The following is a 15421-nucleotide window of genomic DNA, read 5'->3' as shown; positions in this document are numbered from 1 at the left end:
TTATGATAGTAAGGCCCGTATCATAAAAGTCCCCTCGAAGTTGAAGTTGAGGATGGCCTCGTTTGAAGCCGGCCTAGCTCGACGAGGAGATCCCTCGACCGCGTCATATCATAAAAGTCTCCTCCTGCTCGGCTCATAGGAGGAGGGGATTGAGCCAGCGGAAATGACGCATTGTTGAGGACGATGTTTCTGGTTTCAGAGTTGACAGTCTTCCAGCATTGTTCCATGTTCATTTTTTCGAATCGTATTTGCGCAGACATGCGCAGTAGCGATATACCGAATGCGGCCGGGGGTATACCCGCCAATATCAACAATAGAAACAGAAATGGCTAACAAGGGGAATTCACGACCTTCGAGTGGCCGATTGAGCTCAAATTTTCTGATTCGGTAGATCACGGCTATCAACTAAATATGCCGAAGCAAGGCGACGCACTTCTCAAAACTTTTCAAGAAAAAAGCACAAGGTAGCGGTGGCCCAGTGGTAACGGAGGTTGACGGAGGATGTAAAAGGACGGCGAGTTCGATCATCGCTCACGGTACTTTTTTATTTTATTTTTCAAGGATTTTATTGTTTGCATTTTTAAAGATTGTTTTCTTATTTTCGTTAGCTCAATGAAAATATTTTTAATTCATTTTTTAAATAACAATAAGTGCTGAAAGGGGTAGGAAATGAAGCAAGGGCTATATAATAGCCTTTCCAAGGGCGATGTTTTTCTTTATTTGTTCTGTCTAGGTATATTAGGGTATTGCGAGTGTAAATTGTCTTCTGTAGGAGTGGGGTCAGAGTAATGACATTTAAATAATTAATTGGGAGGGAAATCCACCCTTATCGACGGATTATGCTTTCATTGGGAGTTTAATTGAGAAAATTATCCGTAAGCGTGAATGACGCGTGTATACCGTAAAAAATACAGGGCAGTCGATGCGGCGGAGGAAAGAACACGTTCTCCGTTTGTTCGAGTAGCATCCCGAAACTTGCAAACGAAGAATTTAGTAAAATAAAAAAGTACCGTGAGTGATAATTGAACTCGCCGTCCTTGCATCCACAGTCAACCACCGTTACCACTGGGTCAACGCTGCCTTGAAGAAAAGGTAAGGAAATACCGGATATACTATACTGTAGACCCGTGTTTTCCGATTTTTAATTGCTTTTTTCTCGAAAAGTTTTGAGAAGTGCGTCGTCTTGCTTCGGCATATTTAATTGATAGCCGTGATCTACCGAATCAGAAAATTTGAGCTCAATCGGCCACCCGAAGGTCGTGTATTCCCCTTGTAAGTCATGGCCAGGCAGGAGCAGGAAATTTTGTGCAATTTGGTGGTCAAGTACAAGGACGTAATTGAGTCCGTTTTAAGCAAGGCAAGATGTTGGCAGAAAATAACGGAAGAGTTTAATAATCGTGGACGAATAATCATAATCTTCTCGCAATGGCGGAAGTCACCTCAAACGTTTTGAGCCGACAATAATCTAACCTCAAAGTTTGAGCCGAGGATGGCCTCAAAATTCGACGTTTTTGAGGTTGAGGTCAGTTTTATGATATCGCATCTCCTCCTCCTGACGACAGTGAGGTGGAGGCCGGCTTCGAGGGGACTTTTATGATACGGGCCTAAGAGTTTTTGGCTTGGGGTTTCTTATTTCAGGAATGAAGAGTATAAAAAACGTAAAATTTTGCGAACAATAACATGTGAAAAAAATTATGCAAAAGAATTCATCATCTTAATCGATTTGATTAACTCAAACATTCTACTGCGTACGGGTGTTTTTGATAAACGCCAACAATAGGGTATTTTCGGGCCACTCCTAAATTTAACGACCGCATAGATACTCTTTTTCCTTAAGCGCGATTTCTTCTATCTTGATGGTCAACCCTAGTATCCAGATAAGTAACATTCCCGTGCCGCCTGGGAATAATTCTGGAAAAAAATTTCGGCTGCATAAATGAACGCAATTTTTCGATCGCTATTCACGTCTCGGCTCCACGACAAGGGGGATAAGGGACTCGGTGACATCGTTGGATATTTCACATTGCTTGGAAATTAATTATTTGAAATCGTCGTTTTTAGCACACTACACAATGTCCACTGACCCAGTACACTTAATTAAAGATATTACTAGAATATTGGATCGATCTCTTTTTCCAAGATTTTTACTTAGTACTCTTAAGTTATCTCTAGTAAATACTCTGATGAAAAATTGGGCAAGTTATATTTCTCATAATAAAAATACTGTTTTTTATATAAACTAAAGTTTTTCGAAGGGCATCGATATCGAGCGTGTTTTTGGAAATTTGGTCATGTTCGGTCCTCTGTATCGCAGTAACTGGCAATGAAAAATAACTCATTGTTCTATAATCATCGACTATTTGTGAGCATATACGCCAGATTTCAAGTCTATTCCTCAGAAAAAGCAACTTTGACTTATTCCGGCTTTTTTTCGATTTCAGACTTCTGTGCAGCGTCGCAAAGTTTCTTTCGCCCGAAATTTGAATCTTTCTTGTAATCAAGTATCTTAATCAGGTAGTTAAGGAGGAAATCTTAATAAAAAATCTATAATCGGGCATTTAGAAAAATTACTTTTGGAAGATGAAATTTGGGAATTTCATTTCTCTTTCAACATATCTTAAGTCGTATAAAAACAATTATGAAATATTGATTTCATTGATGCGGTTTTCATTGGGCTTATTCTATTTATCCAGCGATTTGTGAGAATCAGTTAATTAACGTGAAATGCCCCTGCAAGGCAATTATGGCGTCGCTACCGGCGCTACTGTATTCCTGCGCGCTTCGTATCCCTTCGTACGCTCTCCGTAGCGGACGTTGACATGCTTCGTATGCGCTTCGTCAACAGACCATAAGTGGATAGTATCCATTGACGAAAAGAGACGGAGCGGCATAGTATCCCCGTGGTAATGGCAGTCGCTTTGGCAACTGATCGGCATTACCCCATTAGAACTCTTATATTTTTTACTCTATGCATCAGAAGCCCAGAAAATAATAAGGAAAACAAATAAAGCTAGTAGCGTGTAGCAGAGATCTTCAATAAAAATCATTAAAAAAATGGCTGATATTGCTAATAAAAAAGAAACACAAAAAGAAAAGCAAAAGAAAATGAGCAGGAAACTCTTTGAATATGACTCAGACACCACTATTGATGTGAAAAAGGTTTGTGAAGACGAATCAGAAAGTGAGTTACTTTTAACGTATAAGGGTAAAGGAACCTCTTTCTATTGCGAAGATACCGGAAAAGATGGAGAAATGTGGTATCGGTGCACTTCTTGTGCATTATGTACCAACACATCAAGAATGTTCTAGATGGAACACTCCTATGGGGTATTTATGCCACGTGCTGCGGAGTGTAAAATTAACTTATGCCTCCAAAAGCAAATCAACTTATGTAAGCATGTTGGCAGTGCCCTTAAATTTTCAGCCCTTTTTTACCATGAAACGATATTTTTTAAGTCATTGACTTCATATTTTCCATACTTCCATTTACTTTTTTTTTAATTTCTTATATGCGGAATTTTTTAATAAAATAAACATAAATATTTCATTTTAACGAGCCTATTTCATCGAAAATCCTCATATTTTTTTTAGTTAACAACCAATTAGTTGAACATGACATTACCGACTGCCATTGCCCCATGGTGGGGGTAGTACCGAGCAAAGCTGATTTTGCAATATTTTTAATTCTATCATTAGTTAAGGTTAATTAGGGCTCAATTGAGTTCTGCAATTGGTAGAATATACTATATGTAAGCGATTCCACACGATTGCGTTCCAACTTTAAAACAAAGTGAAGCTTTATACTCAATTTCCTATAGGTGACCGTCATTTTCCCAGTCTCCCAACTCTGTGACGATAGTTGGCGCAAATGCTAACAATAATTATGTTTTCCCGTGAAAAAGCTTATTGGAATTTTTACCACACATTTCATTTAATTGAATACAAAAATAAATATCCATTATTTATTCTTTGCAAATAGTTAATTTCACACTATTAGTGTCTTCTCATTAGATTTTTAGTAATGAAGTAAACGATAACTTTATTAATTTGATTCTCTTTTATTTTCTCAGACCAATGTGTCCATAGGAATACCATTTAGGATTCGTCAATCCTCATTTCATTCGTCAATCCTCATCTCTCAACAATCGCAATAGAAAGAGGTTTCTTTACCCATATACGTTAAAAGTAACTCACTATCTGATTTGTCTTCACAAATCTTTTTCTCATCAATAGTAGTGTCTGAGTCGGATTCAAAGAGTTTCCTGCTCATTTTCTTTTGCTTCTCTTTTTGTGTTACAACACAAGCCTTGTCAAAACGCCTCGGGGTGGCCCTCCCCTCATTCCGAGAATGTCTAGCTCAGTGGGTCATTAGGATGGGGAGAAGTTGAATCACTTTTTGAGGGAGGAAAGAAGAAGGCGGTGAATGACGAATGAGGAAGATTAGTGGGAAGGTATGGATGGTCTCAATCAGAGTCCTGTGGATTGTCGATAATACACTACATAGTTATGATCCTATTAGGGAGTAGAGAAGAGAACTGCCATCCAGAGGACTCTGGTCTCAATTTTTGGGCCAGTGCAACGCTACGGAAAGAAAAGGTGAGGGAAGTATCAGCGTGAGGGTATTTTTGTCACCCCAGAACATTCTTATTCTTCCATCAGTCCCTCACGCAGAGCCGGACGAAAGAAAACAGGCGCCTGTTCCTTCTTACTTACCTCTAAGAAGTAATGTTTTTGGATTCGCCACTAATCCAGGGGTAAAACCTCATTTACCGCACTCTCCCGCATCACATTTACCCGTCCATCACTAAGGAAACGTCCCACAGTGGGCCAAAATCCAAAAAAGCTGGCCAAAAGTCGAAAAATGAAGTTAGCGCAAATCAACCAAAAATAGTTGATATTCATTATTAAGCATGTATTCTTTAAGATAGGCTACCATACAGAGCATGGAATACGTTAATATAATTTTTACAGCTGCTCAAAGTAGAGCATGTCAGAGTGATTCTGGCGACCAAGTTTTTTCCGTTGAAAATAGATAAATTTGTGGCTTCATCACAGAGTCGTTGTTAAGAATATTGGATTCGAAGTATTTTTATCCATTAAATTGATCTTCATGAAATTAATAGAGACAGTGTTTGTTACATTTTACTCGTTAATAAATATTTTTATAATTTTTCAAAACCTGTTGATTTTTAATTGAATTTTATGTTTAACGGTAATTATCGTTTATATCGACATCAGGCTACACGGAGTTATTTGAACTGTGAGATAGACAAAAGCATATATAACAATGTTCAGAATGCAGTTTTTGCAATAACTTGCGATTCTAATTTTAACAACCATATTTATGTAAATCCACCCCGGCCACTCGGACCACTGTGGCGGCCACGAAACGGCGGCGGGACTAAGCGAAGAAAGGATATGATATCCGTGCATATAGGCGACTGACTGCCTGTTCAATGACATTGGTCACTTGAATACATATTTTATGAATAATTGCCATCTTGATTTTTGCACATTATACTATGGCTAAATTCAACGTACACCTTGTCGCAAATAACAATTTCTTGCTATATTGGTGACTGGTAATTCTACGATTAGGAGGTCATTGGGAGGTTTCTCAGCAGAGTTATGGGATAAAATATCTTTGAAAGGATTTTCCCAGAATTGCGGGTTGCCGTCAAGCATCTTATCCATGCCCATCAGCTTGTAGCTCAATGACGCAAATGGATGCTATGGAGGGTGACGTGTGAGTTATTTCCAACTCCACGCCTTATCTGTGATAGATGATAATCTCAACAAAATCCAGCCCACCCTGTGATGTTTGTGATAACTTTAAATACCTGTAGCGATAAATCGCAGATTCACTCGGTGCTTCTCGTACCGGTGAAGGACTGAGCTGAGGTAGACCTAGTTGAAACTGAAGGAAGTAGTTACGCTTGCATCCCATAAGCGCATTCACTCACTGGCAATCTAGTGACAGTACCTCGTTCGGCTATATCAGCTGTACCAGCTCGAGTATATAATCTTTGCCAGCTATGCTCCTTAGAAAAATAATTTACTTGTCATGAGCCTTTTCTGAGCGGTGAAGTCACTCAGGAGGACGTTGCCAACGGTGTTTCCTGGTTTCCCGAAAGAGGTTAGTTGACTCTGCTGCCATAGAATGTAACCTTTTCTGCTTAGCTTGTTAAACGGCGTGGTACTGGTCATGGCCCACATAGAGTGAGGCCCGTATACCATGATTGCTTGCATTGAGGGACGCTTGTGTTCTTGACCATTTTCAAATGTTAGGTAAAACCTGATCATCTTTCAACTAGCAACTGACTCAACTAGCAATGGCTTCGTAAAAACTGTGTGGCCATCTTCGCCCGTCCTTTCAAGTATGCTGCAAGCCTCTTATGCCACAATTTTTTTAAATCATCCTCTCCTTAATCAAACGCACCTCGTAACAATTCGGCATTTTCGTCGATCGTAATTTGTCGTCTATGATGGCTGCCGCAGAGCAAAAGTTATCCAACCGAAATCAAGATAACTACCGTATTTATCGTATTTTCATTCTGCATACAGTATTTTCGCCCATCCCTAGCATTGTTTAGAATGTGAAATAAGTTTTAAGTCTTGATTCAGGTGAAGATCTGGCTAAAATTGTCATTTCGATAACAGTATAGGCTCTGTTACCCAAATAGCATTCTCCCAGATTCATTATACAAGACAGCTCCCAGCAGTGGCGTAGTCAGGAATTTCGTTCAGAGGGGCCCAAAACCAGGGGGAAAATTTCTGAAAAACAGGGTACTAACAAGGGGAGACCACGATCCTTGCTCCACCTCTTTCAATGCCGTATTTTTTAAGGCCTTCGGAATGGTGAACACATCCCTGAACAAGTAGTGGTTCCGTTGAATGGGCCTTATTTTGGCTGTCATTAATTAATTTTGCAAGTAGAGGATTTTAAACTAATTTAAACACTTTTCATATTCGAAAAATCTTCATTTGTAAGAGAAATATTTTGCAAATTCATGACTTTTCAATATTTTGTTTTCTTTTATGAGGAAAATAATTGTGTTTTTATATTTCGGGGGGTGGGGGTTCGGACGCTCCGGACCCCCCTCTGGCTACGTCACTGGCTCCCAACCCAAGGAGGAAGGAAAGTCAAAATGACATCACTTTCCCCTCTCCCATCCTAAATTAAGGATCTCCTCATCTCCCTACGGCCTGCCTATGAACTAATGTCAACGCGCTGATCAGGCTACATCGTCTCCAAAAATTGCTCCGTGTTCCAAATTTTGCAACTCTCCGTCCACCATGAGAACAGGTGCCACTCCGGCTCTCGGGGTGACCCAGAACTCACCACTTGGAGGTGGCTGCAACTCGAGCTCCTCCCTTACCAACCGACCATTAAAGTCTTATGACTTACAAGTTAAGATGTAATCTTTTTTGGATCCAAAGTTAGACATAATTTTCCTTTAATGTATTTTCTAGCGTATTTTTCCATCCCTTCCCTCCGCTGATCTCATGCTCTCTGATGTCTCTGTGACCATTTTTTCACATCTCTCGAAGGCTTGAGTGTGGCACGGTAAGTCAGGGATTTAGATGCGGGGTGGACTTTTCTCCGTCTGGTCGGCCAACGTACATTCAAGCTCCGCTGTCGACATGTGATCCTGGAATATTTATATTTATATGGAAATTTTTTAAAAAGATGGTATTATGTAACTAATTTTTAACACTTTCCATAATCGAAAAAACTTCATTTGTTAAAAAAATATTTTGTAAATTTATGATATTTCAATATTTTGCTATATTTTATGAGGGAAAATAATTGTGTTTTCATATTTGGAGGAGAAGGTGTCCGGACCCCCTGTACTCCCTCCCTGGCTACGCCACTGAGTCAGACGAATTAAAGTTAATTGGAGGGATGTGAAAAGCCCTTCACGCCTTCCTCTGCCTGCAGTATCCTCCGGAAGGCTACTCTTCGCCCTTCGGCCCTTTCATCATTCAATGAGGATGTTCTCCGGATGAGCGAAAAACGCGTTGCTCTGAATGAATTTCTTAAAATCCTCCCTGTACTTTTTAGGTAATTTTCTTACACTCTGAGGCATATCCTAGACATTTTTTACTCTTTCTGTAATCTTCCAATTTCTCTTCACTGTGAACCACATTGGAATAGTATAGAGTTCCATGATAATCTTGGGTATTGTTGGGCATCAAAGCCACTGTCAGTCCTTGTTCCTATGCAAACGTGCATCACTCAGTTGGCCGTCGTTCCCCATATCCTATAATTCATTTCACCAGGATAGCGATCACCTCTTGTGGGATGTATCCTCTGCCAATACTACGAGCCATGGCCAGGGAATAATTTTGGTGTGTGCTGATGAGTGATGCATCTAGTTCAGGATTAGGCAGATTTCACCACAAGCAGCTGCACAAAAGTCTTCAGTAGGTGGCCAATTGGCCGACCGACAGGACCAAGCTATTTGGTCCTGTCGTCGGCCCATCAGATTTCTCCATTTTATGTCGAAGAGGGAGTTCGTTTGAATGCAGCAGGCACACAAAAATCTGCAAGGCACGCTCGAGGCGCACTTCAATAAAATGTATAGCGCCTCCCTTACAGCCGGTGTTCTTAGGACAACCATCACAACCGATGAACCGTATGGAAGACGTGTCAATTCTAGCGGCTTTGACAAAGTCGAGGACAATGTTTACGAGGCATTCTGCATCTCCTATTTCAGGTGATGCATGTCCCAAATAAACCCTGCCGGATTCTACAAGAATAACTACATGCTCTTCGGTGGAAGTCGTGATGCGCACTTAATCGTTGCTGCAAAATTCCCTGATTTTAGTCTTGTCATTTCTTTGAGGATGGTTGCCATTCATCGTCGAGCACAGGCGGCGGGTCATCTTGAACTTTAGTGCACAAAGACTTGAGTTCAAAACCAATTTTCTGGGCTAAGGATGTTGATGCCCTTTTTTCAAATGATTCCTCCGTTTTTATCAATTTTCTTTTTTTTTTGGGAGCCTTTTTACTATGTTATTCTGTGGTTTTCTAATCAATAGCCCCAATCACTAGTTTTCTGGTTGATATTTGGTCTATAAGGAATGGTATTTCTTCATTTTTAATTAATGTCTTCGGCTGACAAATGCACTTGGCCAATTTCGGAAGACACTTGCATTGAGCAACATCAAGCAGCCTTTTGGCATCTTCCTTAAATTTGTAAGTCTCGATGGACAACGGATGAATTTTTCTTCTTTGTGCTCTTCGTAATTTTTTTACACTTCGTAAGGTATCTCAAATCTGCCACGAGGATGCTGCGGTTTGAGATGACAGGTATAGACGCGTCGCTCCACACTGGCTCCACCCTATCGGCGACAACAAGTGCAATCTCCTGGATCGGTGGATCAAATCCTCTTCTCTCTTGCTTCTTTTTAATCTCCACCCACTTCTAATACTTCATATTACCTTCAAATGTAGGAAGATTTCTCCCAGGCAACTGTCGAGGAGCGCCAAAGAGATGACTCTCAACTGAAGAGCGTATCAACACATTCATCGTAGTTTTTAATTGCTTATCCACTTTTTAACAAAGCACTTCGGCACGCAATCCTTGCCTCGCCAAACTTTGCCATCCGCATGTACAAGACAATTTTTCAGTAGCGTAAAGGGAATATATACAGGAAAAGAGTATAGAGGGGAAAGGTAGAAAGAGGAGAGGATACCGACAATTGTTACTTTGTTTAAATTTGTATTTACATGGTCTTCAGCAGCTCACCTCCTTCCACTCTGTTTACTTAGCATTCCTCTCCACCAATTTTGGAACAAAAAATGATTGCATCTTGACTGGTATGTCATAAGACTTGAAGGGTGGGTGGGTACGGGAGGAGCTCGAGTTGCAGCCTCCTCCACCTGGTGAGTTCAGCTCCACCCCGGGAGCCAGAGTAGCACCTGTTCTCATGGTGGGCGAAGAGCTGCAAAATTTGGAACACGGAGCCATTTTCGGAGACGATGTAACCTGAGCAGTGCGTTAAGGGAGATAGGAGATCCTTACTTCAGGGTTGGAGAGGAGAAAGGTGTTGTTCTATAAAAACGGATGAGTTGTATTAGTGCGATCATGCCCATTCGAGTACAGAAAATTAAAATATATAACATTCATTAAGAAATTTTCAAATTCTTTTACGCTTCTTTGCATTTTAAGATCGGTTATTGTATAAAAAACGTGACTTTTCGATCTTTGTGGCTTACCTCGACAATTTCAGACATGAATGATGCAGAATCGGCTGAAAAAAACTGTTTAAATCACAACACTTACAGCCGAAATAGCGTAAAAAGAGGGTGGGTGTTGCGGGTTGCCTACTCTTAACATAAATGACCCTGGCGGCACCGCAGGATGTGAACCTACAGGAACAAAATTTTTTCTCTGTTAATTTGGTACCTCGGGATACATTTTGACGTATGCCGGACTTTGAATTTAGAAAAAATTTGTTTGATGACCGCCCTTAGTGTGCAGGTTTTCATATTGGGTTTCATGGAAATTCATAGCAAAAATCCTGCTCATGGAAGGAATTGGCCTCCTTACAATGGAAGTAGTAAAATTAACACACCTGTGGCTTATACTGGGGGAGCTCCACCCTTGTCTACAGAAACCACACAATGTGTTTTAGCTCTGACAATGAGTGCTCTGTATAACATTGAGAGCAAAATTTATCATATTATAGCTAGATAAGTGTTCCTACCAAAATTTAATCCTCAAAAACTACGATACAATATACAAAGGTCTTTTATGTTCCTATGCCCAACCAAACTTTTGTAATTCTAGCTCATAAGACATTTTGAATTTTATATGAAGGATTTTTGAAAATCTTTAAGTCCAATCCTCAGATGTGGTGAAAACCTACTTCACCTTAAAATGCAGGTAGAAATGCTATTAAATTTAGTATGTGCTACTTAATAAAAGTGTCATCCTTGAAATATTCCAGAAATTCATAACGCATCATGGTGAACTGGGACTCTCCTGACATTGTGGATTGGAAGAAAGAAGCTACTGAACTCCAGCAGGGTCTTTATGAGAGACTTGGAGATAGGATTTGGGATTGCATCAAGGAGAATGAAAGATGGGCCCTGCAAAAAAAAGTTGGCTTCGCGCTGTATGGTGAACCATCAATATCATGTGATGATGAAAAGGGTCTTGGCTATGACGGAGACCAAAAGAAAGAAATAGATCGTATATGTGAAATAGTGTATGAAAAGAGTGGTGCAGGTGATTTACATGTTGCATTTTTGTTTGTTGTGGGAAAGGATTATGAAAACAAATTTCTTATTCCCATAATTAAAGTTTGCAGTGGTGGTAATGCTATATTTTTAGATTCCCTTGGTCGTACATACAAAAATTGGTTGGATTACAAAAATAATAACAAATTACCCAAAAGTTTACTTTGCTATCCTTTAAATGGCACATATCATTCAAATGATGAGGATGATGTATTGCTTGAGTTCTCCACATCACCAGCTTGCAATGCAGGAGCAAGAGTATGTGGTGCACTTGATAAGGCTAGTTCTAGAGTTGGCCTTGTTGCAACGGGTGTTGGGTTGGCAGGATTAGCAATCCCTGCTGCTGCCCCATTGGCAACAGCATCTTTGATAGGTTTTGCTGTGTCTGGGGTGAGCGGATTAGTTCGGGGTATACAAAATTTGTATGATCGGCAAACACATGATCAAACCATCTCACCATGTGATAGTGAGGCTCGAAATTGTTGGCTCTCTGTCCTTGGTGGTGCCTTTGGCATTGGAAGTGCAGTGGCTGGTACTAGAGCAGCAGCTGTGGTGGCAAGAGGTGGCCTGCTTGGAACCACAAGTAAATACATCATAAATTTTTTAAATTTTGGCTCCTTGTCAGTCAATGGCCTTGGCATTGTTAATGGCTTAGCATACCTGATGGAGAGGAAAGAGAGGGGTGAATTGACTAAACTTGATTTATTTCAGTGGACAGCTTCTCTTTTCTTTTTTTACAATGCTGCAGTTAATATAAAAACTGCGAATGCGATTGTTAAAGATGTGCAGGAAGGGATTAAGAGCAATTTTGCTGCTGGTATAGACAGTAAAAGGAGGATGAAAGCTTGGAGGAGACTAAACAAGGAAACCATGGGTGAGGGTCCAACGATGGAAGGCAATGCCAGATTAATTAAAGGTATCACCAATATTGGATCAAAAGATGAGTTATTTAGATTAGTCATCAAAGGACAAACAAAGTTTGACAAAGGGATAAATTTCAATGAAGGCGGATTCCTTACTACGAAAGGGCAAATGTTTTTTGACACAAAAGCTGGAATTAACTATCCCATTAACTACAATACAGGAGAAAATGTCTTTGATGCACCCAAGGTGAATTCAAGTGGCCTTCTGCAGTTGTCGTGGGAAACAATGAGGCTTATGAAGGAAGTGAGATCAGAAATACAAAGGAACTCAATCAACATTGATGGGAATATAGTTTTGGAGCTGAACGATGACCTTGTGTCTAGTCTAAGTCAAGTATTCTCCAGATACTATGATTCTGGACAAGACGAAGGTAAGAAAAAAGAAGAAATGGTCTCAATGTTATCCCAAGCAGAAAATTTGGCAAAAGATAAAGGATGCCAAACAAAGGAGACTTTCATTGATTACTATGAGTTTCTTTTACTTTTCAAAAAAATGTTGCTGAAAACGAAAATTAGAAAATATGAAGATGACAAGATTCAAACAAAATTATGGCTTGGTGATGATTATAATGAAGATGTATTCAACAATAAATGGGGAATTCAAAATTCAGAGAGTGTCGAGGAGGAGTTTTTGAGCCAGATAAACAAAGAATTTTCAAATGCGGCTCTTTTGAGGGAGTTTGATAAACACAATACTGATGTCTTTTTTCTCAACGAACAAGGAAATGTCAAATTTCGTACATGTGGCGAAGCCCTTGTTCAATTTTATCGTTGCTTTGTCTTTGATCTTGATGAAAGACTCACTCTCCAAGATTATTTTAAAACAATTAGAAGAATAATAGATGAGGAGAGTACAAAATTGCAAATTGATGAAAAGGGTGCAAAGTACCTGTATTATGACAACAAAGTGCCAGTTGTTGTTATAGTACAGGAGACAGATGATGGAAAATACTTTGAGGAAACACACTTCAAACCATTTAATGCTCCAGAGGAAGGGTCCTGAAAAGTGAAAAATGATACCTGCATGAATTTAATTAAGGATGTTGGAGGTGTTTAATGCATTTTTCATAGCATTTAACTTCAGGCTGTTTTACTTGGCCACAGATATGTAGCATATGCTTCCTTGAAGATGGAATAACTGATTAATTTCTGTATGTAGGGTGAATGCTAGCATTGAGAAGCGGAGGTCTATTTTCTTTTTAGTGTCTTTGAAGGGGTTTTCTTGATCACAACCAACTATATGTATATAGCTTTCCCAGTTGAACATGCTTGCTTGTGGCAGATGCAGGTCAGCATCCCAACTTTGACCTCTTCAGTCATACAGCTTTGTTAATTCAATAATATTTTGTGCTAGTGTTGAACATTCTTTTGTGCTTGTTTACTTTCTGGGAACAATTTACTAGCTGCTTCAGACATATCACCACTCACACAGTTTTAGTGAGTGGATACTTCTGTTTTCCTAATGCTTGCTTTAGCATGCTTAGATTTTATTTGCTGAAGCAAAAAATTCACTTTCTGACAAAAAAAAGCTTTAAAAATCCTGTGGGTAGTATGTATGAGGCTATTTATTCATTGGCTTTTATCAAAATCTTAAAATTAATTATGGCTGATAGTTGTGGAGCTGATATTCTGAACTTGTACAATTTTATGCAATAAGCTGCAAAATGAAACAAAAATTAATATTTTCATTTAAAAAAAATGGTTTCAATAGTATAAAGCAATTTTTTTATTATTTTTTTGGTATTGCCATGAGCTACAAAATTTACCTACTATTCTTTGGGTAATAAGTTGTTAGTAATGTAATAAGCTAGTAATGGTAATAAGCTTAACTTCATCTCAATTATGTATGCCTCATTAGAAATGTACGTGACATGAAAGTTGGATATAAAGGTATCAATTATGATAGTGTAAATTGACTACTAAAGCAGTTTGAATATTTAATTAAAGTTTGTGAGATTTCCTGTAATTCTAAGGGGAATAATGGCCTCAAGAAGTATTACTTAGATTAAGCAGTTCATATATATAATACATCATTTTGTAGTCACCATCTGATTGTCAATATTAGCGCTGCTCTTTCCTAGTGAGTAGACAAACTCAAGCCTAATCAAAAATTATATACTGTGTAAGAGTGTGATGTGCAAAACTCAGAATTGCTGCTGTGGAAATAATTTTCTGTAATTTATTTTTCTGAAGAAGACAAAGACCAGTTTTCTGTATTTATTTTATTTACCGCAGTGACTTGTTCAGCTCTTTTTCTTGCATTAATTTGCAGCATATTTGTATAAAACAAATATATACTATCAAAGGAAATTAACTATGATCTTATGTACAGTTTCTCTTTCATCTGCCTGTAAAATGCAGGCTAGGTGGGATTTTTATTTTATTGGGATGGCATTTTAATATTTCAAGTGAGTCGTAAATTAACAACTAAAGGATTTTTTCTGTTTTCCTGAGATCCTGATTGGAGGTGGGTTCAGTAGTGACTTCCACTTCTCTTCATAATCCTTGGGAATACAGAAATGTGATTATTATAATAATTTGTGGATTAACAGTTTTCCAAATTTTTGCATGGGCAGTTCAATAAACGTGGAATACCTATGCCCACATTTTCTTGTGGTGGTGGAATAGAGTCCTCGCCTGCTAATCCTGATGTCATGGGTCCGAATACTACCTGGGAGCTGGTTTTCATCATCCAGGGCTTGGATATGCGTGTAAACAACACACAACAAATTAAATATCAGAAAGGAATTTTAATCCTAATTATGCTTGTACAATGATATAAAAATGATAAAATACATTTTCACACTTCACAACTTTCGTAAGAAGGTTTTCCGAAGGCCTGTTTTGTTGAAAGTATGAGATACTCTGAGGCACCATTGGAATGTGGTGAATCATCATCCTCAAAACAATTACCATTATTTGCAACAAGTATTAATTGAATACTGAGACATTATTTCTAATTTGTGGTTTACTGCAGTATCACTCAATAATATACCTTTATGGGGGCATGTATTGATTACTCTGAAGGTGCTATTGTATTCTGTTTAAACCATGTTTCTGTTTAACCCTTGGCCAATGCTTGCCGACTCTGATTCTTTGTCCTCCTCCCTCACTTCCAGTATGAGCCAAAATGCAGATAACAAATGATTCACCTATCCTTCCAATCTGCACCTATTTTCTTGAGAATGTCTGTGTGTATACCCAGTCCACTTCATCAAATACTATTAAAAATCCATGAAGCAGGCCA

The 15421-nt window shown here is 38.9% G+C and overlaps 1 protein-coding gene across 1 annotated transcript; it reads left to right on the top strand.

The window, feature by feature from the left end:
* The first annotated feature begins 5860 nt into the window (after positions 1–5860).
* On the top strand, positions 5861–14484 carry LOC124154465. Its single transcript, XM_046528214.1, has 2 exons — positions 5861–6136; positions 10960–14484. The coding sequence occupies exon 2, from the start codon at positions 10976–10978 to the stop codon at positions 13175–13177; it is 2202 nt and encodes a 733-aa protein (XP_046384170.1). The 5' UTR covers positions 5861–6136; positions 10960–10975; the 3' UTR covers positions 13178–14484.
* Positions 14485–15421: the final 937 nt, after the last annotated feature.

The sequence above is a fragment of the Ischnura elegans genome, chromosome 2 (genome assembly GCF_921293095.1).
Source record: "Ischnura elegans chromosome 2, ioIscEleg1.1, whole genome shotgun sequence".
Classification (NCBI taxonomy): domain Eukaryota; kingdom Metazoa; phylum Arthropoda; class Insecta; order Odonata; family Coenagrionidae; genus Ischnura; species Ischnura elegans.
This window is presented reverse-complemented; position numbering and strand designations above follow the sequence as displayed.

Excerpts from the sequence above, each read along its gene's own strand:
- LOC124154465 (XM_046528214.1), top strand. The coding sequence starts at position 10,976 with ATGGTGAACTGGGACTCTCCTGACATTGTGGATTGGAAGAAAGAAGCT.